Source organism: Cygnus atratus, chromosome Z, assembly GCF_013377495.2.
Source record: "Cygnus atratus isolate AKBS03 ecotype Queensland, Australia chromosome Z, CAtr_DNAZoo_HiC_assembly, whole genome shotgun sequence".
NCBI lineage: Eukaryota > Metazoa > Chordata > Aves > Anseriformes > Anatidae > Cygnus > Cygnus atratus.
In genome coordinates this window covers 59,870,850-59,895,711 of record NC_066396.1, presented here as the reverse complement: position 1 = coordinate 59,895,711, position 24,862 = coordinate 59,870,850, and the positions used below count along the sequence as shown (strand labels likewise).

General features: G+C 34.7%; 1 protein-coding gene across 1 annotated transcript in view; it reads left to right on the top strand.

The window, feature by feature from the left end:
• FBXL17 (F-box and leucine rich repeat protein 17) overlaps positions 1-24,862 on the top strand; it is a 317,887-nt gene that overhangs the window by 277,540 nt on the left and 15,485 nt on the right. The window contains exon 8 of the mRNA XM_035562595.2: positions 22,887-23,029. Coding sequence (XP_035418488.1) covers positions 22,887-23,029 — 143 coding nt within the window. The remainder of the gene's footprint in view (positions 1-22,886; positions 23,030-24,862) is intronic.

Genomic DNA, 24,862 nt, shown 5'->3' with positions numbered 1-24,862 from the left:
TATGTTAACATACTAACATTATGTAACATACTAACATTTTCCAAAATCTTGTCTAAAAATCTTACTTTAATTTAATCTACACATATCTTACATTTAGATTTTAATTCTCTGCTGAAGTTAAATTTGAATTCAGCATTTTTCTTATAGGAGAATCCTTTTGAGCAAACTGAGTGTACAAATATCTTATCTACAGCCAAAAAAAAAAAAAACTGTTTGGAAAAAAATGATAACTTTAATATGTTATGAAATAAATACATTTTTGAGCTACCTTTTTTTTATAGATGTACTATTTTTTATTTTCTTTAATGCAATGTCAAATCTAATACTTAGATTTGGGGGTTGTACATAGGAAGATCTCGAAAAATCAGGATCTTGATGAAAAGCAGTGGGTTTCAGGAGGAAATTGACAAATTGTGCTTAATGAGAATAGCCTTAGTAATAGTCCACATCATAATTGCTTTTAAATGAGCTACTTTTTTTTTTTTAATAGTCTTTATTAGCTTTGCTTTTGGTCAGCTTCCTTTTTGTGAGTCACCTGATTTAAATGATTTCGTAGTGGTGTATTGAATATGTAATCTATTCAAAGGCGAGGTATAAGGGTGAATGGTTCTTTTTGCCTAAGAATCTTTTTGACTTTATTTCTACCAAACTTTGAGAAATAAATTCAATAAAATGGACTGTGAGCTGTACCTGTTACATTGGTTTACCTGACCAAGCATTAATGTATTTCTTCCATGTTCTGTTGTCTGACTGTTTAAGCTTTTCACTCTTTTCAAGCAACCTAAACAATTATTGCAAATTTTATGTTCTGTTACATATCTTTTTTCTTGAGTTTCTGTCTTTTTTGTTTGTTTGTTTGTTTGTTTGTGTTTGTGGGGTTTGTTACTGTCCCCCATAAATGTTTTTGCAAAACCCTTTAAGTTTTAGTGTTTTAGGAATCCATGCTGATATAATACATCTAAAGTAGAGTGGACAGTCTCTTAATGACAGTGGCTGCTCAGAGAAGAATTATTGTTTTATATATACAGTACTTGTAGTGGACAATATTCTACAATCTGTCATGGGCACGAGAAAACCTTACTTATGAATTAGTGGTTTAGGTAAATACTGTTTTTAGTGTAATTTAATGCATCCACAGAACAGTCCAGATCCTAGATTGCAAAAACTAGAATAGTACCACTGAGGTGAGTGAAACTTGAGATTATGACAAGTTAGGTCTATCTGAAATAACTGATAATGTGTATTGTAATGTACTTGTCCTAACATACCAGAAGACAGTTTCCATTGTGTCCGGAAAAAAGGTGTGACTGGGAACGTGTGTAACAGAAATTAAAAATTTCTCATGTTTTGCTCAAAGCAAACTCCTCTGTGATTCAAAGTGCTGCTGGTAACCTGTAATGTTGAAATTAACAATTTTTAGTGGTGATTTGTAGAGTAGTTCTTAGGAAAGAGCCTTATGTTTCTATGGGAATAATCCTTACTTTTTGCTGGGGAATAATGCAGAAGAAGCCATTACCTGACTGCATCCACAGATTTTCTTCCAGAGATTCTCACTGCCCTGCTGCCCACTGGGCCACGTTGCAGATGTTTGTGCAGGTAGGCCTCCAACCACATGGAGACGGCCACCATCCTCTCTGTGAAGTTGACCGAAGAGAACAACATTCTGTAAGAGTATCCTAACTGGAAGGGTCCTTATTGTGGTTACTGAATGCTTGTGGACATTGATTTCATGATAATATATGATGCAGGCTGAGGGCGGCTGCGTGTGTGTTAGCTGACAAGTTGCTGCAGCGGGAGCAACCCCAGTGACCAGCATCTCACTTCTGTATCATGTCTGATCTGTTGTAGTTCAGAGTGAGCTGTTAATTTACTTCAGATCTAAAGTATTTCCCACATGGCAGAAAAATTCTCTAAGTGTTGTTTCTAAAAAAAAAAAAAAAGTATATTTGACATTTATAAAACAAAAAACAACAAGAACAAAAAGAAAGAGACAAATCTTGTTATTGTTTTGCATTAGGATACATCATCTCATTGAGGTGAAAGGCTATAAAATCATATTAAGTGAGTTTTCAAGTACCTTTCTTTCCCCTGTGGTATTTGATCTACCTAGTAAGGGGATAAATGCATTAAAACAAAACAAAACAAGCAAACAAACAAAAAAAAAGATGACTAAAGCATATGTGGTTATGTACACTCTCCAGTTTATTCTGTTTTCCTAACATTATGGCTAACCCTTCTTTGGTAAAATTTTGTGTGAAATTTATCAGAGTGTAGTCTCAGTAGCTAAAAGATTATTTCAGAGGTTAAATAGAATCACATAGAATGGATCCATTAATCTATATAGTTTGTAATCCCTGTAGAAATAGAGTTTGCAAGTGGTTACAGAGATGAACTTGGCATTAATCTGAACATCCTAAATCTGCTGGCAGTGTACATATATTCTAGGGACATGAGTATCATCTAACTACTTACTAAAATTCAGGCAAGCAGGAAATAATGTGAAACCTCTGCTTGGGTCCTAGGCAAGCTTCTCTTCTAGTTGATCTGATGCAAGGAACTTGTACAGTTCCTAGTGGAGCTATACAGCTATTTCCGTGACTTTAAAGTTGCAGCAAAATCTTCTAGCACTGACAGATTATGCTTTGGAGGCCTGTTAAACATTTAGCTGTGGTGAACACTAAATATGCCTCAGCAACAGGTTTATTGCTGTGTGAGGAACTTGCTTCAGATAACTAGGTTGTATGTGTGCTATTGATCCAAACTGGTGAGCAGTTCAGTTGATTTAAAACAGGTTACTGCATGGATTTAATTTCTGAAAATTGTCTCTGAAGTCTGGCAATTCCGAATAGCTTTTTTTAAAAAAGAAATTGTTTCTTTTAACAGTACTCACTGTTAAAACATTTTGGCTACATGGTAGTATATTCTAAAATTGAGAAGCAAACTTGTTAACATAAGGCTTACATAGCTGGTGTTTGTTTTTGTTTTTGTTTTGTTTTTTTATTATTACTACAGTGTTTGACATCTTTGGGGTATTTAGAATAAACAACAGATCGATCTAGCTTTTTTTTTTTTTTTTTTCTTTTAGCAAAACACTGTAACTACTCTCTTACACTTAGTGCACTCCCTTATTTAAAGGTCTTCCAGTGTTTTCCTTTATCCAGTGGGGAAGATGCTTATATTTTGGTTTATAATGGAGTCTAAACAATTAAAGTTTGCATTTTTCACTGAGATGAAGAAGGAAGTTTCTTTCTAATTTGGCTGTGTAATGAAGAAAGAGATATGACAGAGAGCTGCCTACATAGCTATCAAGTTATACCAGGTAAAAGAGATCAGTTTCGGCAAAATGGATTAGTTTAGAAGAAGCATCCAGATAATTGATTTTATACGAGATGATATTTATGTTTGCTGGTAAAGTGTTCTGTATATGAATATTTTTCAGTTGTTCTCTGCTTTGAAATGATTAAACAGAAGTAAACAAGCAGGAATTATGTTTGGCAAGGAGGCTTCAATTTTTTTCTGGCTGTGATCTCCACTCCATTAACTCATCTTCATCTATTGTCTTGAGAGCACATTAAGGCAATGTGCTCTTCTTGAAACTATGTATGAGAGCTGTTGAAAAATTCTGGCTAGAACAGAATATTGCTGCCTGCTGCCGTAGTGGATTCTCTTCAGATGTTTTTGATACACACTCCAGAGTATGCTCTAGTTTTTATATAGTTTTACTGCATTGAAGATGTTGATTTTACTGTAAGACCTTGTACGATTTTGTTCCAGATAATTTCTCTAGGCGTGTTCTGGCCTACAAGTTAAATTTAGTTCAGTAGCTAGCTCCCAACTAGAATAGACAAAGACGTTATAGTATCTCACTGTAAAAGACTGATGATTTCATACGATGTCTCAGGATCCTGGACTTTAATCTCCCAATGATCCTTATAGTGTCTTTCTTTGTGAGAGTAATGTTTACATTTTTATCTTTCTATTGAGGCTTTTTAAAGGAGGAGTGGATGCCTGTGGAAGGCTTGGGGGTAGAGAGTGTTTCTCACATGATTTTAAAAATTATGAGACTTACAAGTGATGAAGAATCACTTTGAGCAATCAATTCTTTTGATGCATTCTTAATCTTTTTTTTTTTTAAGAGGTCTATGCAGAATTGCTTAGTACATTGTACACTTGTACAAATACATTTTTACATTTAATAAATGCATGCTTCTGTTTAAAATTAAGCATCTTTGATATCTATAATACAGTCTTTTTCCTGCTTTAAATGTGACTATGAAGTTTTGCTTTTTGTGCACTGTATGATAGAAACAAACCCTTCCAAGCATCTGCTACATTTATACAAAACATAAAGGCCTTTTTTTTTTTTTTTTTTTTTAAATATACCCATGTTAGTGTACCTATTGAGTTGTACTAGTGGTGTTCAGCCTTCTTTAGTTTGTGGTTCTCTAATAATTTTCTAATGGACATGTGGTCATTCTAGAAATATGTATGGATTACTGCATGTAGTATTCAAGTCTTTATGGAGCCTTCAGAAGTATTTCACAGATTCCTACAGTCCAGAGAACGCTGTTTGAAAACTACTACATTATGCCAACAAAAAAATTTGTCTGTGGTTATTCTTTCTAAACCAAATCATGCCAATAAATTAAGTAGTATTTTAGAAAAAGAATGTTACAGAAATGTGAATTAGTTGTTGCATTATAAAATATTAAGAAAACTTGATAAGTAATTTTTTTTTTCATTTCTTTGTTTATTTTGTGACATTTGCAATATAATTCCATTAAACTTCTTTTGGTTGTACCTCTAGCTATTAGAAAGATAAAGGGAATTTGTAGCTGGTATAATTCAGATGTTTCCCTGACTGAGTTTAAAACTTCAGCTGGGACATAATACCTGGATGTGATTGGATTAATAAAGCAACAAGCTGATGCTTACCATACTATTTATTAATAAACCTTACAGGTGCCATCTGTTTATAATTTTAATCATTTTAAAAGCCATCACTTTTATCATTTTAATTCACCTGCCATGAGTTTATTTGTAATTCTTGCTTGCAAAACAGGATCTATTTTGCTTAGTTTATCTTTCTGGGGTAAGAAAGGAGGATAGTTTACTTTCTATTTACATAGATATCCCAGAAAGGGGATATTTATTTAAAACAATTTGGTTTGCATGGAAAATTAAATGAAATCTTAGACAAAAAAAAATGGACTGCAACTTAGTGATGGACCTATAATTACAATCTAAGACTAAATCCCTAACTTGTCAACTTAATGGAAGGTTTTCAGTAAAGAAAAATCAGTTATATTAATGGTATGTGACAATACCATTTGCTGATATAATCAGTCAGAAATGAACTCCATTAATTTTGAAGAAAACAAGAATACAACAGGCACAAACTGAAGCACAGGAGTTTCCAGCTGAATGTGAAGGGGCACTTCTGTACTGTGAGGGTGACAGAGCACTGGGACAGGTTGCCCAGTGAGATTGTGGAGTCTGTGAATATCTCCTTCTCTGGAGATATTCAAAACCCACCTGGATGCCATCGTGCACAATGTGCTCTAAGTGATGCTGCTCGGCAGGGGGGTTGGACTAGATGATCTCCAGAGGTCCCTTCCAACCTAGGCCATTCTGTGATTCTGTGATTCTGTGAACATGGGTGAGCTGGGACTTTTTTCACTGAAACTGTAATGTGAAAGATAAGTGCCATCTTCATCGCTTTCACTAGATTTTAGAAGACTGAATAAAAGAACTTACAGTTTGAGGATTTTGTTTGTTGGAATTTTCTCTTTTTAGAGGCTTTGGGAGTGATTTTGGCATACGGTCTGTGGAATGTGGAGAGTAGAAGAGAAGCCTTGTCATGTCCATACTTTCCAGCTAGATTCATTCTTTTCTCTCTCACTTACCTTCTCTGTCTTAGATCTTCTAATAGTAACAGGCCAATAGAAAGAAAGGAAAATTTTCACAGATTTCCTCTGCTTTCCTTTGCTGTTTAGTGGCAAAAAGGATTAGTGGGTGAAGATCACCAACCATAATGGACTCCCTTTCTCCTACCATTAGTGGAAGTTACAGCTGCTGTGCATCTACTAAACTTTTTCTATATGTGAATGAACACAGTATTATTTTTTACAAGATACGGCTTGCTTTAGTGAAGCAACTTCAATTTCCTGAATTTTTAATGTAGCTATATTGGGGTTTGGGGGGGAGAGGGCAATGAAAGAGGACTATGGCCTTTGTTCAGCTTAAAAGATAAGTACCCCATACACCTCTAAAATGTGCTCACAACTGAACAACATATTAATGGATTCCTCTGTGATTCTGCAATTCAGGAAGTTTGTGGACATAATTTGTCTGCCATAGCTCATTAAAAAGTAGGTATATGGATAATTTTGAATTATCCTAATTTTAGTGTCACTTCAATTGAAAATAATAAAAATTAATCAGTAGTAAATATTATATGTTCATTGTTGTTTTTCATTTGAGTATTCTTTGAGTTTTGATTCTGTATTCAATTTTACAGATCAATTTACAGATTGATCATTTAATTTTTGTAATTAGCTAATATGGTAGGAGTTATCCTTTTCTTGAGTAGGACATTGAGCAATAGAAGAGCTGGAAAAAAAAAAGGCAGAGTAACAAACAGAACTGACAGAAAATATTTGAAATATCTGGCTTTGGAGTGCTGGAAGAAGAGCCAGCCTTCCAATGTGGGCTTCTTATCAGTAAGATACTGTTATCTATTAGTGTCCTGACTGATATCCTAGCTAATAATGTAATAATGGATTTTACCAGGTAGGTTCTATGGATTTTACAGAGTAGGCATCTTTTTTTTTTTTCCCCAACAACCAAAAAGTTTAACTACAAGTGATACAGGTGTATAGCACTAAACATAGAGTTTTGGCACAAGTACTGTTTTGGATGAAAAGAAATATAAACTTTTTTTTTTTGAAACAATTACTGTCAATATGATTGAGGACAGAGATAGTATGGCAAAAAGCAATATCAACAAAATATGGTGGAAGTCCATTTCAAGTTTGGGGACCTATTGTCTGCAATATAGTAGAACAGAAGACATCCAGAATAAAAGCAATGCTCACAGCTGAGAAAAACAGAGATATTGATCTATTGCAAGGATCAATTTTGTATTTTTTTTTCTCACTACATGCACAAAGGTGTGTTTGGTGTTGAAAATTATCTGTAGCAGGACTGTTGATATTTCTGACTAATGTTCACAGAAAATAACGGCTAGCAGAGAGAGGAAAATACTTCTGTAACTCCTTGACAAAAGTTTGTTCTGCTTTTTCTCTTCTTATTATTGAAGAAAAATGAGATCTATGGATTTGATTTTTAAATGTTTTTGTTCTGAGGTTTTCGTTTAGTCTACTTCCTGCCTGGTCAGTAGTTTCTGTGAATATACAATTCAGGTAAATAGTAATAGTTTTGGAATTTCAATAGCATGCAGATTAGGCCTAATTTTGGAAATAATTTACGAGCATTTCACCCACAGGAAAATTTCCTTTATATGGGGATGCACTTGTAATTTCTTGAGCCAGAATAGTTAGCTGAGACTGGGGCCATATACCCCATACAATAAGCAGTCCATAATGGAACATGGAGCAACTCAGTCCCTATAAAAGATGCCAGAGCATGAGTCAGAGAAGAGTTAATTTATCTGCTAAGATCATGAATATAGAAATTTCAGTTATGACAGTAACTGCGTATAGTTTTTGGTATTTAAATATCCTGCTTTTTGAAAAAAAAAAAACTCATACACAGTACAAACTGAGAAATTTTTGTTTTTTTGATGGGGCCTTGAGAAATTTGGCTTGGTGGAAGGTTGGCAGGGGGATGGAGTTAGATGATCTTTAAGGTCCCTTCCAACCCAAATCATTCTATGATTCTGTGAGCTTCTAATCTAGTTCTGTCTATGTGCATGTCCATTCTTTATCTAGCTAATTTTCACAAAATGATTCTTACTTGATTAAAACCTGGTTTTATTTCAGTTTTGAGTTTCTTTTGAAAAAGGTATGCCACATAAAATTATTAGGTAAGCTATTGTATTCTTACATAACATTATAAAAGGGAACTTTTTCCACATTTATATTAACCAGCCAAAAGGAAAATTAGTACCCAATGAGCAACTGAGATAAGCAGCCAGTTTAGCAAGTGGCATGTCTGTGCATTTCTTTTTTATTGAAACCATTTTTATATCGGAAATTTGGAATTTTATTAATGCATAGCACTAGTAATTAGAAATGTTCTAATTATCATAAACTCTTCCGTATTTTCTGATCCAGTTTAATAAAACTTCCAGGTTTTGTCAGAGAGAAAAGGTTTTACTGTGCTAAACTGTGCTCCTGGATAGTTCCGACGGAAATGGCCTTTATTGTTAAGGGGATAGATTAGATGCCTGAATGTGAACTATATTGGAGAAATACTTCAGAAAGCAAGTATTTTTCAACCCCTTAGGAACTGACATTTTTTGTTTGCATTTCATCTTGCTAATTGTTGTTCAAAGAGTTCCTTAGGTGATTACACTCAGCTAATTTTATGAAGTTTCATTCTATTCATTATGTAGGACAGCTAATTAATGCTGGTAATATTATTCTAAGGAAGAATGTGTAACTGTTCAGCTATGGACACCTTGCACATGTACTGTAGTTGTCATTATTTGAAGACAGTTTGATGACTGCACTGAACTATTCTGCAAGAAATTAGGGATAAATACCTTTTTCTTTTTCATGGAAACATGGCTCTAGCTGTCTTGCTAGAATATTCACAGCACCTTTCAGATATTTAACAGGAAAGGTCTTCAAAATGAATTCCCTGAAAGTAGTTCCTTCATTATTTTTCAAGCTTGCTTGTGATGATTCACAGTATGAAACCTTTATAAATTTTATTCAATTCCCCTTGTCAGTTGTACTCACTCTCAGCATCCAGTTGTATTGATTTATATGAACAACCTCAGTTTCATTAGTCATGATGAAATTAATGGCAAGTTGCATCATTTTTCTCTGACTGTGTTTCCAAAAGCAGAACAATATATCTGCATTGGAATATATTAAATGTTATGTTAACAGACACAAAATCCTGTGTTAAAGTTAATTCATGTTGAGATGTAGAGTGATACATGCTGACAAAAACAGAAAAATGCAAAATTGATGCTGACAGTCTGTCCTTCCCTGGTTGTATAGATTTGCAGCAGCACATGCAGTATGTAACTTCATGCTATGATTCAAGACCTAAGCAACAATCGGCACAATAGCAGACATTCAGAACAGTCTGTCAGCCACCGCATCAAATTTTATTTTCTTTTTTTGGAGATCTTTAGGGATCTACTTCTGTAGATCCTGATTCTGTATCTACTTTCAGTAATAGATCGTTACTCAAAACAATTTTAAGAGAATTATATTGATTCCAGAATTTATCGAAGCAAAATAAATACATATATATTACGTATAAAAGTATATGTTGTTTTCAATATTGATTTATTTTTAATTAAAATGTGACATAGAGTTACATTTTGACAACGCCATAGAACCTATTTTGTCAAATGTTCACGTGATTCTGTTATGTATTACTGTGTATTCTACTTCTGGAAAGTTAATCTAGACTTTGAATTAACTGCATGAAGCCTCTTCATGCCCTCTTCCATGGGTGCCTGGTCTCTGTGAAGATTCAGCTCTCCTTGACAAAATGCTGTGCTTAGACTTCTGCTGATCACTGCAAAGCCTTTAACAGTGAATGGTATTCCCAGAGCTGTCTTCAATATTCATGTACAAATGCACTCAGGCATAATTAGATAAAAAGTCTGCACAAGCTTAAGGTTGTAAAATTGGTATTATTGCTGCCTCGATTTGTATCATCCTGCATGTCCTAACTTCATACCCATCCCATCCTACTTGTTCCCCATAAGTGGTGGAAATAGAAACAACATTGTACCTGCTATAACTATATGTATTCCTCCTGTGGAATCCCATTGGCTGGTGTCAATAGCAAATTATATGTCTTCAAAAAATGTTCCTGGTGGTCAGATTCAGTTTGGGAAGAACTATGTTGTGCCATATCTTTAGCTCTCCGAATACTTTTGAACTATTCTTCAAAATATTATTTTAAATCTAGAGAAACCTTTCAAATAAAATAGGCATATAAGTGTTAGTCCCATAGATAGAAAATCATTGTGGATGAAAGAAGACAAAACCAGTGTACAAGTTGCTTTTATCCAGATTTAAAAAAAAAAAAAAAAATCCACAAGGAAAAGCTTTTGGTAGAAATCCAAAATAAAATTAAAAGGTATGAAAGAGTTGAAAGGTCAATGATGGTGCACTTGAATAAATCCTACATTTTAGACTTTCTTTTTTAATGCTGTGGAAATGTCACAGTTGTATCTCAGTCATGTAGCCATACAACTACATAATTTTTGTCTTTATGGACTTTTTTTTTTTTTTTAACATACTGTTGTCCTCAAGACTGTGGTAGTTAGCCACTGGTCTCTTGGAGACAAATTTGACAATCAGTGGGTGTGATGGTGTATGGGATATATTGAGGCTTGGCATTGAAGTGGTTTGTTTGATCAAATTTTTTTAGCAGATCACAATACAGCCAAATTATTACAAATGTTCATGGTTCTTGACGCCAACTTGTTTTCAGAAGTCCAGCTGCAGACTATTGTGATCTTATTTATGTTCATGCTTTCTTCTTATTACTTTACTTAACTTTTCAAAAGTATAGTAATAAGAAAGCATGAAAATAAATAAATAAATTAATTAATTAATTAATTTGTTAATTAATAGAAAAATAAATAGAAAAATCAATAAGTAGAATTAAGCCCAAAAGTAGTTAGAGAGGAAAACACAATGTGTTAGGGAACGATACTCCAGGACTGTGAGGAGTTTTAGTAGACATATTGGTACACTCTGTTGTTATGTATTCATGGACTTACGTGGGCTCTATAGATATGACTACGTACATATGCATAGGAATTTTTCCCTGTTTTGCTTTTTTCATGTCCTTCTCTGTTCCACTCTTCTCTTCTTTAAAAATGCATTATATTTTACGCACATGATCACTCACCTTGTATCCTGCCTAGCCCTTTCATACAGCTAGTTGCCATTTTATAACATAATCCAGAGTGTCTTGAAGTCAAGCAATTTTTTTCACGCTGTTCAGTGCAATTCTGCCAGACTGATATTCCTAGTTGCTAGACATATAACTTTACAAGATTAAGCAACTGATTTATTGCATGAATCTCATTTTTCCAGTCTTCGCTTAATATTTTACAGGAAGGCTAAGTAAGGAGAGCGAATATGACCTGCCTAAAAAATAGTTAGAAAAATAGATATGCAATTTTGCATGAACGGTAAATACTGTATCATTACCTTAAAAATGCATTGGATATGTTTCTGGGAATTAAAAAACACAGCCCACAAATGCTTGCTGAAATGCACAAATAGCCTGTTTGGTGTAACACCTCACTCTCTGTGCTGTAGTGATATATGTGCTTTTATTGCCCATTATTTTGTGTATGTGTGTTTTGGTGAGCAGTCAGATATCTACTTCTTGCTGAGTACTGAACAGTCATACACCAGGATTTTTACAACAAAATCCACAACTTTCAAAAGCTATTTGCTTCCATTTTTAGATTGTGCATATAAAATTTTATTTTTGTAAGCAGTATTTGTCTTCTAGTTAGCATTTATTTGGTTCCTTTATCTCCATTGAATTCAATTTTATATGCTAAAAAGGCATCTATTGTATTTATTTGCTGCTAAGTTCATAAAAACATAAGAGTTATTATACTGAAACATGGTTTAAGTAGTCATTGTTCTCTTCTCACCTTCAAACAGTGTGAAATTCTTCATGGGAGTAAAAGTTCCTTTAGTACATTATTCGAAAGTAACATGCTATCATGCATTTGTTAGATGCTTGCCTTCCTCCAGTGTTTTGGTGTTTTTGATGTGTAGTCCTTCAAATTGATAAATTTGTGAGTCCTCCTTTTTGAAAGGGTAAAATGCACAATTCTATTGTTCTTCAGTTTAGGACCTCTGTTTTCAATATTTTCCCTCCATGGCAGAATGAGTATAGACCTCTGTCAGAGATGTCATCCTTCATCTCAGCAAGCACTTGCAGACCACCGAGTAGCCTTTTCAAAGTAAGTCAGTATTTATTAATCAGAATAATACAGTGGCTAGAGTCTGGAGGCAAGAAGGACAAAGGCAAATTTGCAAAAGGGTATGTTCCCACATCATTTAGGATTACCTTCTGTCATTCTCCAAAGAGGCACTCTCATATCTTAGCAGATCTCACAATTTACCAGGCAAAGCAGTTAAATTCCCTTACTAGGAAAACATCTCTCTCTCTCTGCCCCCTCTCTTACAATGCCATGTGGCTAAGAACTAGTGAAAATTTTGCTTTTTTGATAATCAGCATTTCAGCGTCCTGATTTTTATTTCTTCTCTGATATTTGGACTTTCCAAACCCAGCTCATTTATCAGAAGTTTGGAATAATAAGTGATAGTTAATAAGTAATTTTAATAATGCTATTATTACATGTATTTTTATGTAATACTATAACACTACATACTACATACTACATATATCCTGTGTACATATAACTGATTTTTCTAGTTTCGGCCAGTTATCATCTCAAGCTGTACCAGCAAAACACTGTGAGCATTGCTTCTGATCTGTATGCAATATTCTGTATTTTGTCACTGTCACCATAACCCCTGAAGTGATAACAGCTTTTTCTAAGCACTTTGAGAAATTCATAAGCAGCACATACACCAGTTCTCCAAATGATGCCAGATTTCAAAAAAGATACTTTCTTTCATACCTCTGTTGGTTAATGTGTTGCATGTACCTCATGTCATTCAAGGCTACAGACTTTATTTTTCAGAGTATCTAGATCTGGATTTTCACTGTCATTATTAGTGACTCATTTCTGAATGCCACTGAGCTCTTAGTTGCAGCAGCAACTAGGAATAACAGTTTTCATAGATAAGTGTTATTTAAATAAAGTCAAGCATACTATGTTTTGAAAAGATTGTGTTTCACTTTCCTTGTATATCTCTCGTTCTTGATTTATGCAGTTAAGGTATTTTTCAGTGGTTTTGTTACGCTGAAACAAATATGTTTCCACCTTTGAACTGGGAAAGGAAACAGCTGTTTTTAAGGGTCTCTAATACTTCTTCTCAAAGAAGCGCTATAGACATTCAAATATCTCTCTTGATACAAAATTGTTTGCATATTCCTTGTCTGTAAGCTCTGTGATGAGCCATTTTGTCATAGAAAGGCAACCGGGTTGGCCAGGCATGGTTTCCAAGCACATCTGTGCTAGCTGTTCCCAGTCATCTTTGTGTTCTTAACATCTGGTTGAATTAGCTCCATAATTTTCCAGTGGACTGAGCTCTTGCTTACTGTCTTCTGCTTGCAGTCAGAACAGGGCTGTGATGATGACAAAAATTACTCTTATTTGAAGTAGTGCAAAGAAAACAAATTATCTTGCAGTGTCGTCAAGAAAGAAAGAATAACAAGAGTTTGTTTTGACCAGCTTGATCTATAGGGGCTATTTTGTCTTAAGGCCACAGGGCTGAAAGCCCTTCCAGCTTTTACCACTTCCAGAGTCCATCTCTGAAATGGGTATTTGGTAATATTTTTGAGAGAGATCTCAAGCAGGGCAGAACCAAGTATGCTGCATACCTTTCATTTTAAAGCATTAGTGTCTTTTTGCATCCTTATATTGAAGGTTTGGGGCTTCTCTTTGTTTTGGTTTGATTCTTGCTGTTGGGATGCATTGAGTTAAATCTATTATTGAAATGGCTAAAGTATCATGGAGCCTTTCTTCTGCATGGATAGAGTTTATTTAGAATACAGATGTAATTAATATTAATTCATTGTTGTTGATGCTGAAATATATTCTGTAAAATACAATGAACCATTTTGTATTATTTTGTTCATAGCTTAGCCTTCTTCTGAATGTGGACGTCTGGGGAAACAGCTGTTTAATACTTGTTATGTTAAAGATGATTCTGAAAGATCACTCTTTTTCTGTTTGTTGTTGTTTTGTTTTGTTTGTTTTTATTTCATTTCTATTTTATGGCAAAGTTTTGCTAACATTGTAGGACAACAGAATAACCTTTGTACAAATGTACTATTTTGTGTGTGTTTATAATCAGGGCAGAACTGACAAATGTTCAAGATAAAAAGCAAAGAGAGCACCAAGATTAATTCTACCTGGGAAATCATAGCCCTCTAGTTGCCACGTTTCTAGGGGTTTGAAAAAAGGATAGGATAAGATAAAAGATGACTAAGCAGTTGTCCTATTTCTATGTACTAGCTAATAAAGTTGTCATCGAAAACAGCAGTGTATACTGAACCAACTTAATGGTAACCGTGTAACAATAACTATAATATAACCAGTATGAACCAGTACAGAATATATATATGTGTGTGTGTTTTAAATATGTTTTCCGCACAAAAATATACAATTAAATACTTTTCCTGTAATTGCATAAAAGCAATTGATATATAACCCCTGTCACTTCTTTCCTCTTGGAGACATTAGGTCTTTTCAATTCCTTGGGACTATTCTTGCCTCCAAGAATTTTCTGAAGGCTTCCTTAGGTAACCAATACTTTAAATAATGGGAAACCAGAAACATGTTGTTTATGTGTTATCTTTTTCAAGTAGGTTTTCAGTCAAAATTACCATGGTTGAGTGGTGTGCCACCAAATTTCCAAGAAAAGGTCAAAATATGCATCCAGATGAAGGGATTTACCCAGATTTCCTAAACTCTTGAAGAAAGCAGGTTTGCTTTAGGGAGACAGTCTGACTTCTTTTCATTTCCTTGAGGCATCTTGTTAGATTGGTTTCCCAATGCCCCTGTATGTTTCTACATTTTAGCTCAGTCCCATGCTTCATTCTCAAATGTTGTCTTTAGCCACATAAGCACAAAGGTGAAACAATAAAATTATCACGGGAGACCTCAAGCAGCCTGAGGCAGGTCAAGACAATAGCAAAATAATAATAATAATAATAATAAAAACACAAAGAACACAAAGTATGTTGAAACATTCCTGTTCTGGGTGAATGAAGAAGCAGATGACTCGAGCAGTGATTTCTTCAACCACTGCAGTTACTGCAGCAAAACATTTCTGACACATGGAAAGGAGATTAGGCGTATATTCAATGTGTCTCAGCACATAACAGATTATCTAAATTGCAAGACTTCACATAATTTGCATGGCAGATAACCATCAACCTCATTAATGCAGGGGGTAACCACAAATCCTATCTGTTGGCATCGTGTGAAAATTCACCGTGCTTTTGCTTATGGCATCAAGCTTTGCTCTAAAGAATCAAATTCTGTTGCCCTCATTCAGGAAAAGAACCCGAATAACTGCAGATACGTTGAAAATAAGTTCTTATAGGCATGCACTCAAAAAGGGGAGCATTTTCTGTGTAGAAGAAATATTTATGTTAACTAAATATTCAATAGTTATTCTATCGTATACTGTAGAGGATATTAGTAACATATATTAGTCAATGTTTTAATTTCAGTTCTTAAATATTGCATTACATTAAATTGTCTGTATACTCAACTGTGTATTTTACAATTTACAAGTGCTTGTGTTTAATTGCAGGCTAATTTATAAATAGTTTTCCACAAATTACTGAAAAAGGAATGTCAAACTAGTTTTTGTGAGTGGTAAAGCTTCAATGAATTCAAATGTTTATAATTTATCTGCATTATTTACATCTCTCTCTTTTGTTTCTAATTCAATAGGCTAAATGACAGATAAACAGCAGATAGAAAGGCCCATTTAAATTGTCTTGTTCAGTCTCATAAATTTTATTTGTAACCTCTCCAGAGCTTTGTCCACCCGTATTTTAACTAGCTCAGGCAGATGAACTTCCACCAACAGAAGAATATTTCACAGTCTGTGAAGTTCAACTGTTACATCATTTTCTTAACACCTAGATGTATAGCTTTCTTTGCTAATTTTCTTTTTATTACATGTGCTTATAGCAATTTTAAATTTCATAAACTTCTCCCCCCCCCCTTTTTTTTTTTGATGTACTAGGCTTTCGTTAGCAAGTAGATGGCTATCAAAACCACCTTAATAGCTTTTAGCTATATAATAAATAAAAGATAATGGAAAGTTCCTTAAGAAAACTATATACTTGGTAATACTTGGAGGACTGATTGATTTCTACTCTGCATGAAACCGTTAGAGAGTTTGGAAATTTTAAATGCTAATTCTTGAACATTTACATGCTTTTTTCATTAATGATGAAAGAACTGAATAAACAAATGCTAGAATGTTTATTGAGTGATTGCATATATATACACATATAATGCCATGGTGTCAGGATGATGTCAGTCGTAATTTTTAAAAATATTTCTATCCAGTTCTCACTGAAGGTTGACCAAGTGCAGTGCTTTTTGCATATGTAGTGTGGTAGGTGATGATAGGAGAAAAACAGCAACGCAATTAAATCTCACAGAGGTTTATTTTCTGTTAAACTGATCTAAGATTTAATGATTAAGGAAGTACTCTATTTTGTAGTAGGTACATGCCAGTAAAAATATGTTTAATTGGGTGTGATCATGCTTAATACACTAAATTTCCAAACAATTTTAGTTGGTAAAAATTATGCAAAACATGGAGTATTCATTTCCAGATTTAAAAGTACAGTAAAATTAATTTAAGATTGGGCCAAATACTGGCTGTTCATACCAAAGATATGTATGTTACTTTTTACATTATAGGGACCTCATACTTAGTAATCATAGAATCAAAGAATGTTTCGGGTTGGAAGGGACCTTAAAGCCCATACAGTTCCAACCCCCCTGCCATGGACAGGGACGCCACCCACTTGATCAGGTTGCCCAGGACCTTGTCCAACCTGGCCTTGAACACCTCCAGGGATGAGGCATCCACAGCTTCTCTAGGCAACCTGTGCCAGTGCCTCACCACCCTCTGAGTGGAGAATTTTTTCCTTATCTCCAATCTAAATCTCCCCTCTTTTAGTTTAAAACCATTCCCCCTTGTCCTGTCATTATCTGACTGAGCAAAAACTTACTCTCCATCTTTTTTATAAGCCCCCTTTAAGTACTGAAAAGCTGCAATGAGGTCACCGCAGAGCCTTCTCTTCTTTAGGCTGAACAGCCCCAGCTCTCTCAACCTTTCTTCATAGAATAGGTGCTCTGATAGTCACAACTTAGTAAATTATGAATGCTAATTAGTGAAACTTTTGTAAATTATTAGCCTAATACTTGTTTCTAATTTGGGGGGGAGAGGAGGGGTCATATATGCAAAATCAAAGAGGAAAGCCTCAAGGTATATGCCAAGTATAGTTTTTAAAAACTACCCTGTAAAATAACTACAGCAGTCTTGCCCCTGGTTTTGTCAGCTTAACATCTCAGTACCTGCCTAGATCAGGTCTGGAAGCAGTTAACCAAGATGACATTTGTATTACAACCATTGGTTTCACAGGTTACATGTAGTTAAAAAGAGACCTTTCTCCTCTTAAACAGTCATTTCTGCCCATAGTAGTAGATGCATTATCTATGTCAGTTTAATGAAATCTGTTTTATATTAAATAAGGTTAAATTACTATTTACTGTGCACTAAGAACAGAATCTATTGTTTTTTTTTCCAACTATTTCAGCTGGCCATCTAAATGATGCCACGCAGCCCTGGTCCTGCATATGTCCTTTCACATTCAGGGCTACAACAAAGCACCACTACCGCTACAACTGGAAAAAGTTTTTGCTTAATACAGCTCAAGGCTGTGGAGGTGATTTTCCAATTCCAGTTAGAGACATTACACTTCATCTTCTGCCTTGTAGGAGCTGTACATCGGTTGATTTCCATTCCTCCAACCTAGCTCTGGAAAAAGAAATGGGAGTGTAAAAAAGGAGAGAAAAGAATTGGATGCACTGTTAAATATTCACATACAGAGAGGTTCATATGTCAAAGCCAGCATCTGTAAACTACATGGTAGATTTTTGTGTGGCCACTTCTACTTACTTTCAGTGTGTGGGGATTTTGTTTTGTCATTCACTGTGTTTAGAGCTTGGTTGTCATTAGATTGAAACACACCTTCAGCTCTTCTTTATTGCTGATTGTGCTACAAGTTCCTAAGACAAAGAATCCAAACTTACTTTGTAAGGCTTTTACTGTGTGTGTCCTTGTTAAATTACCGCCAGGCTTTCTGAGAACAGCAATGTATTCTGTTTATTGTAGACAAATGCAGTCAGAGAGGGAAAAAAAAAAAAAAAAAAGCTGTTGAGCAATGCAAACATTTCCCTAGCTGAAACCTATGGCTTAAAGTATTTTGCTCATGCAAGCAGAAGAACTGTGTGTACCCAAGACTTCTAAAAGAACTCAAAGATGAAATGGTTGAGCTGCTAACAGCAGTCTAATCTTTCACTTAAACCTGCTTTACTACCACAGGACTGCTTGGCAGAGGTATTCAAAAAAGGTTTCAGGGAAGGTCAAAAAAATATAAATTGACAAGCCTGACATCTGTGTAAGGGAAATTATTAATAATTAGGAATACAATTAGTGAACACATGAATAAATACATCAGGGAAGAGCTGACACAGCTTTCGTTAAGATAGGTTGTGCTTCACAGTCATATCAGAGTACTTTGAAGAAGTCAGCAAGGAATAAGGAAGATGTGGTTGATACAGTCTGTTGGGATTTCCAGGAAGCATTTGAAAAGGAACTGAGGAGTCACAAATAGGACCAACCATTAGGGCTGGTTCAAAACTAGCAAGTGGTTTTCAAAATAGATGGTAACTGAATGGAGGACTGCTTGCCAACAGGCTGTTGTGAAGCCTAAGTAATTTGGTGGGTCAAAAGGCTGGTTAGTTAGACAGATTTATAGAGCTACAGAGGCATCAACACAGCTTCAGAAAGTTCCTCTCTGTAATTTTTGTCATGTGAGGAAAGTGTTTAGGGAAAGTATCCTTTTCACTTGTTCTTGCGGTCTTTGGCCCCCACTGTTGGGTGCTGCTAGAGACCGAATAGAGACCGACTGACTTGGTCAGATGTCTTCTCTGACCAAGTAGCATTGTTCTCATGAGGGTGCAATGATACACATTCAAAATTTTCTGAAAATGCAGTCAGTGTTTTAAAATGGCATCCTCTTTACGTATTTCACAGATGAACTGTTGTGATATATGACTACAGTGTAACACTGAAATGTTTTGAATACACTCTTGTCAAAATGTTTGGTTTTCTAGAAAGACATCTGCTAATCTGGGGACAAAGAGTTGCAAAGTAGAACATAAATATGTCATTTTCTACTGCCATGTGAGATAATATTATAAGAGCCAGGCAAGCCATCTGTAATACTGTAATTGATTTCTAGCATCACTTGTAATTAAATTAGAAAAATGTTGTCAATTGTTCTTATTTATTAAAGAGCACATGTATATTTGAAACTGTTGACAGAAAACCAAATATATACATATGTTACCTGGGAGCTCTGTAGTAAGTAAGAGTAGACAGTGAATTATGCTTCAGGGGAAAGGCCAGCCAGACAAGAGTACTGCCCACTCAGTGGTCTCTAACCTAAAATCTACCCCAGGCATTATAAGCCTAAAACGTACCTGGTTTTAGGATATGGTTTAGTGGAGGTCTTGTTAGTGTTAGGACAGAGGTTGGACTAGGTGATCTTGGAGGTCTCTTCCAACCTAGACGATTCTGTGATTCTGTGATTCTGTGACTCACAGATTAGACACACAGATCAATTACAGCATGAAATTTCATCCAATTATTTTCTTATACACTGATGTGAAAAACAAGTGAAGACATCAGATTAGTAATTTTCTGAAAATCAATCTGGAGCTTCTGAACTGTAAACCATGCTAGCTTAACCTCTCCCACAGAAGATCTCATACTTAGATTATTTTTTTTTCATTCAATTTTCCATATATCATATTCATATCTTGCCTTAGGCTTTTTTATTTCAGTTTGTATTGTTCCTGTAAATATTGCTGCTTGTACAAAAAACATGGTGGTTGTCTCATACTATTGTTAAAGTTCCGTGTTCTGGCTTATCTGATAGTTGACAGAATATAGTAATGACAATGTAGTCCCAAAATCATACATATACATTTTCAATTATGGAAACTTACGTGTGCTTTCCAAATTCCAGGTGTGATCTTACTCTTTTTCATTCTTTTAATACTTATGGGAAATAATAGTTAGCAGGTTAAAGTATTGATTTTCAGAAGGCAAGCACCAAAGGCCACTTTTGCACAGTGGCTTCACGATCTGTTATTTGCTAATTACTTCGTTCTCGTTTCAATAATTATTAAGTCCCTTTTCCATTATGTTAAAATAAAAACAAAAATTTATATTTGCATTAAAAAAAGGTAAAACTTAACTGGTTTAATTAAAGGTCTGCTCTAGAAATTAAACGCTTTACCCCCGAAAATGCCAGAATAAAAGGACTAACATATCAAACCATAAATGAACATGTTTTGAGTTATATTTTGTAATAAAATGGTTTTATATTAGTATTTTGTTATAAAATGGTATATGGCCTGTATAAATAAGAAATAGAATATTTTATTCTTCCAGTTTGTTTAATATGTGCAAGTGGAAATAACATGCCTGAGATTTAAGCCATCTTTCTGCCACATTCAAGGTAGCTTCATGGACTAACGATTTTCAGGCTATATTTTAGTCTTGGGCATTCTGCACACAGTGTAACATTTTGATCTTTCAACAGCATCATTCCCTACTTTCTTTCTAATCTACGTATTGTGAAGGAGCTCTCAGAAGTTATATGTCTAATTTCCTGTAATAGATTTACTAGGAGAATTCTTTACCAGTGAGCTCTGATGATCTTTTACATTACGCCCATAAAAGTATTTTCTGCTGATTTTCTCCCGTTTATCACTTTTTCATGAAGCATTGAAAAGGGGTGCTTTTTAGTTTCTTAATGATAAAATATGATTGTAACTTTACAAGAAAATATGATTGCAACTTTAAAAGAAAGCAAAAACATTCAGAGACAAACAGTTTTTGAAATTACGTTTAACTGACAACATTCTAATGTTATGGTAGGTTTTCAGTATTCCTGAACAACAAACAAGTAGCTTGTAAACTAAAACATTTTCCATGGAGTTAGGTAATCTGTAATTGCTATAGCTTTTTTATTGCAAAATATATACAGAAAGTTTCTGACTCTTTTCCCATGATTTTTATTAAAGTAACATTTTTGAAGGGCTCTGTGGAAAAAAGGATAAAGTTCATGTTTTGTTACGTATATATTTAACTATCTGCAGAATTAGGATTTGTTTTTAGGGATGTACTGAGAAGAGGTAGTTGGTATTGTCCTACAAAAATCAATGAAATCATAATGAAACTAAATAGATGATTGTATTATAAGTTCATTATGTCAGCTACAAAATTCAATTATTACTGCCCTTTTTGGTGAATGGCTGGAAGAAAAAAATGATGTTCCACTCCATCTTCCATAGCTCCTGAGAACATATTTGGCCTCTTTTGGCTGATTTTGATTGCAAATCAAGTCCACCTGAATATTTATAAATTAACAAATTATCCTCACTGCTGTCTGCCATTAGTTTAGGTCTCTGCAGAACTACTGCAAGGTCAGGTGGGTTCTTTCTCTCTGCTTGTAGCTCTCAGTTATACACTGATTAGTGAAGATTAACATCTGGCATATCAAAAGCTATCAGCTCTTTATAACTGTTTTTTTTTTAATTGCCAGTAGGCTCTGCAGTATGAGTGGAACTGGCCCACAGTTGCTGAAAACTCTTCCCTTTAAATATATTTCCATTATTTGGAGTAACTCACTCCTTCATCTTCATTTTCAGTGACTGCATCATACCTAGAGTAAAAAGAGTAAACATCTTACCCCTTGATGATATGCAGATTAAGGGTTAGGACTTGGGTAGGCTGACTTTCACACTGGAAGCCTTGGACTTTTTCACAAGCTGTTTTTAGCTGCTGAAAGCTGCCACTCATTTCTGTTAATAAAACCCAACTTGACTAACAGTTTCTGAGCCTGCATTTTGTGGCAGGTGTTCTAGTTGGTGGTGACCAGAGTGATGGTGATCCTTCACTGTCCTTCATCAATCCTGTATGACTAGCAATGTCATGACAAAGCCTGCCCAATTTGTTCAGATACCTCATGGTTTTCAGTCCTTTCAGAACTTACAGATCCTTTTTCCTTTCCTTTTATGAAGGTTCAAGTTTTTGCTCTAATTTCTTCTGGCCTTTTAAATTTATTTATTTATTATTAGAAAAGTGAAGAAAACATGAAAGTAAGGCATATGGTTGTTATTACATAATCAATATGAACAATAGGAAACAAATGCAATTTTAGAATATAGTTGTAAAATATATGACATAAGATATCTGCAGGGTTTCCTAAACCTATTTGTTTTATTGACACAGGAAATGTTCTGTTATTCTTTGTGCTGTCTTTGCAAAAATACTTTGCTGGAAAAAATGTGTTAATTTTATAAAATCAGTTACTTTCTTTGAAGAGTGTGGTAGACTTATTTTTATTCTATAGTTATTTCAATTGTAATTGATTGGTCTTTGATCCATCCAAACAGAGTAATTAAAAGAGTTCATATAGAATATCTCTGCTAACTGGTTTATTTATGTGGATTGGCAGATAGAAAAATACCTCGTGCATCCTAATTTTAAGAGATAGTTATTCTATGGTTAAAAATGCCAAAAGACAAGATCTTTTACAAGTTATATGAAATCTGCTTCTGAAAATTCTATTTCAATACCATTTAGTGTATACATATAATTGAACTTATCTCCACTGAGCTTACCATATAACTGAGCTTACCATTTCTCATGTTTTTAATATTTTTACAGCTCTGATAGCCATTGGACGATACAGCATGACAATAGAGACCGTGGATGTTGGATGGTGCAAAGAAATCACAGACCATGGAGCCACCCAAATTGCACAAAACAGCAAGTCTCTCAGATATTTAGGGCTGATGAGATGCGATCAGGTAAGCAACATTTGCATGAACTGGTACCTGCTTCAGAGTGAGTGTGAGACAGTAAGTTTTGGGGCGTGTGTATGCAAGAGAAAGAGACGGAAAGATTTGTATTCTGCTGTACAAATAGGTTTGGCATTCACTAATGTGGTAACTCTTCTAGTACACTGTGTTCATATATTTCACTAAAATGTATCTAGAGAACTAAAAAGAGCATTATAAATTTTTGCTGACATAGATTTTCAAAATACACCCACAAGCAACACCTACAACCTCAGATACTCACACAAGTTTTATGCAAAATCTGCCCTCTGAGAGTTTTGAATATTTTTGACTAGCAGTGATTGGTATGTCATGTCATAACTGTGATAGACTGCTTTGTTTTAAAAAAGAAAGAAAGAAGATAGAATACAATACTAAAAATACCACAGTGCTACCTCCAGAATGATTTTCTATAAGTCTGTGTTCTTGCTCATATGCAATGGTTTTGAAAACACACAGGGAGTGATTTGGGATGCTGGAAACACCGATTTTCTTAAGAATATAGCTTTCCAACTTGGAATGTATTAGGAATGCCTACAAGTTAATTTCTCTTCATTAAAAATAATAATAATTAAAAAAAATAAACAGTATATTAGTTTGTAGTTTTATAATTTAAAAGGAATTGAATATAAGTGATAACCTTTCTCCCCAACTGAAAGGCAGGAATGACAACTATGTCACATTAAAATTTTGAAGCCTTTGGGAAAAAAAAGAGATGCAGGATTAGACAGGGTTAGAGCTAATGAATTGCACATCAGGAAGTCCTCACTCAAAATGTCAATTTGGTGGGATTGCCAGAAAAGTAGGAACAGTGTGAGGATAGACAGATCTAACTCAGTCATGTCTCCCTTATTTTCAGAGACCCAATTAAAACATTTATTCTCTATCTATATGGATATATATTTATAGTAGTGTTCAAGTGTACTGAATTCATATCTTTTAAACTGAAGCTTTACCCTCCTGATTTAGCATCAGTAGAAGCCCCCAAGTAATGTTAAGAATGATAGCAGAGAATTTCACTAACACCAAAAGCTCCCTCTGCCTTTTTCTTTTCAGTACCGTACTGTGTTCTTACTCATCCCAGTATAAACATGCAGGGGAAAAAAAAAAGTTTTGTTCTAGTTTTATTCAAAATCACCGTGTGTGTATATAGGCTTCAGGAATCGTGTCTCAGTTCAGAGATGAGAGAGAAAGATGTCTAGGAGCAGAGCAAAAATAGCTAAGATCTACTGGAGGTTCAATCTCTGGTCTCAAATCTGAAAATACACCTGCAGGAGTTGTTTCTTATTCAGCCATCATGAGGCAAACTTCAGAGTCCAGCTTGTGATTCTCCTCATGAGCATATCTCTCAGGCATGCAAATTTCTAGCTGGATACAACCTGAACAAACACACTTTTTATTCTAAGATGCTTCCTGCTTAAAACCATTACCTTGCATCCTTTGCAATGTGTTAAAGAAGACACTTAAATCGAACAAACAGGCAAACAAAACAGTATTTCAACTGGTAATGAATAATAATTTCCAGGTCAGTTGTAAATTTAGAAATTGGATTTTGCAAACCCAGCTTTAGAAAGTTTCCACTGCAAGGGGAGGTTTAGCACTTTAGAAGAATTGCTGTGTCTACTGAAGCTGACTCCAGTTAATCTCCTAAATTTGAGTGTTTTACAAGAGCCAATAGAAGAAAAGAGTGTGTGAGTCTCTTTGATGGATTGTGCTAAGATTATGTACTTAGAGAACGTTCAAAGGGTTACTTGACCTTGGGAATTAGATCTGACCCTGAATCACCTGATCAATTTTACATAT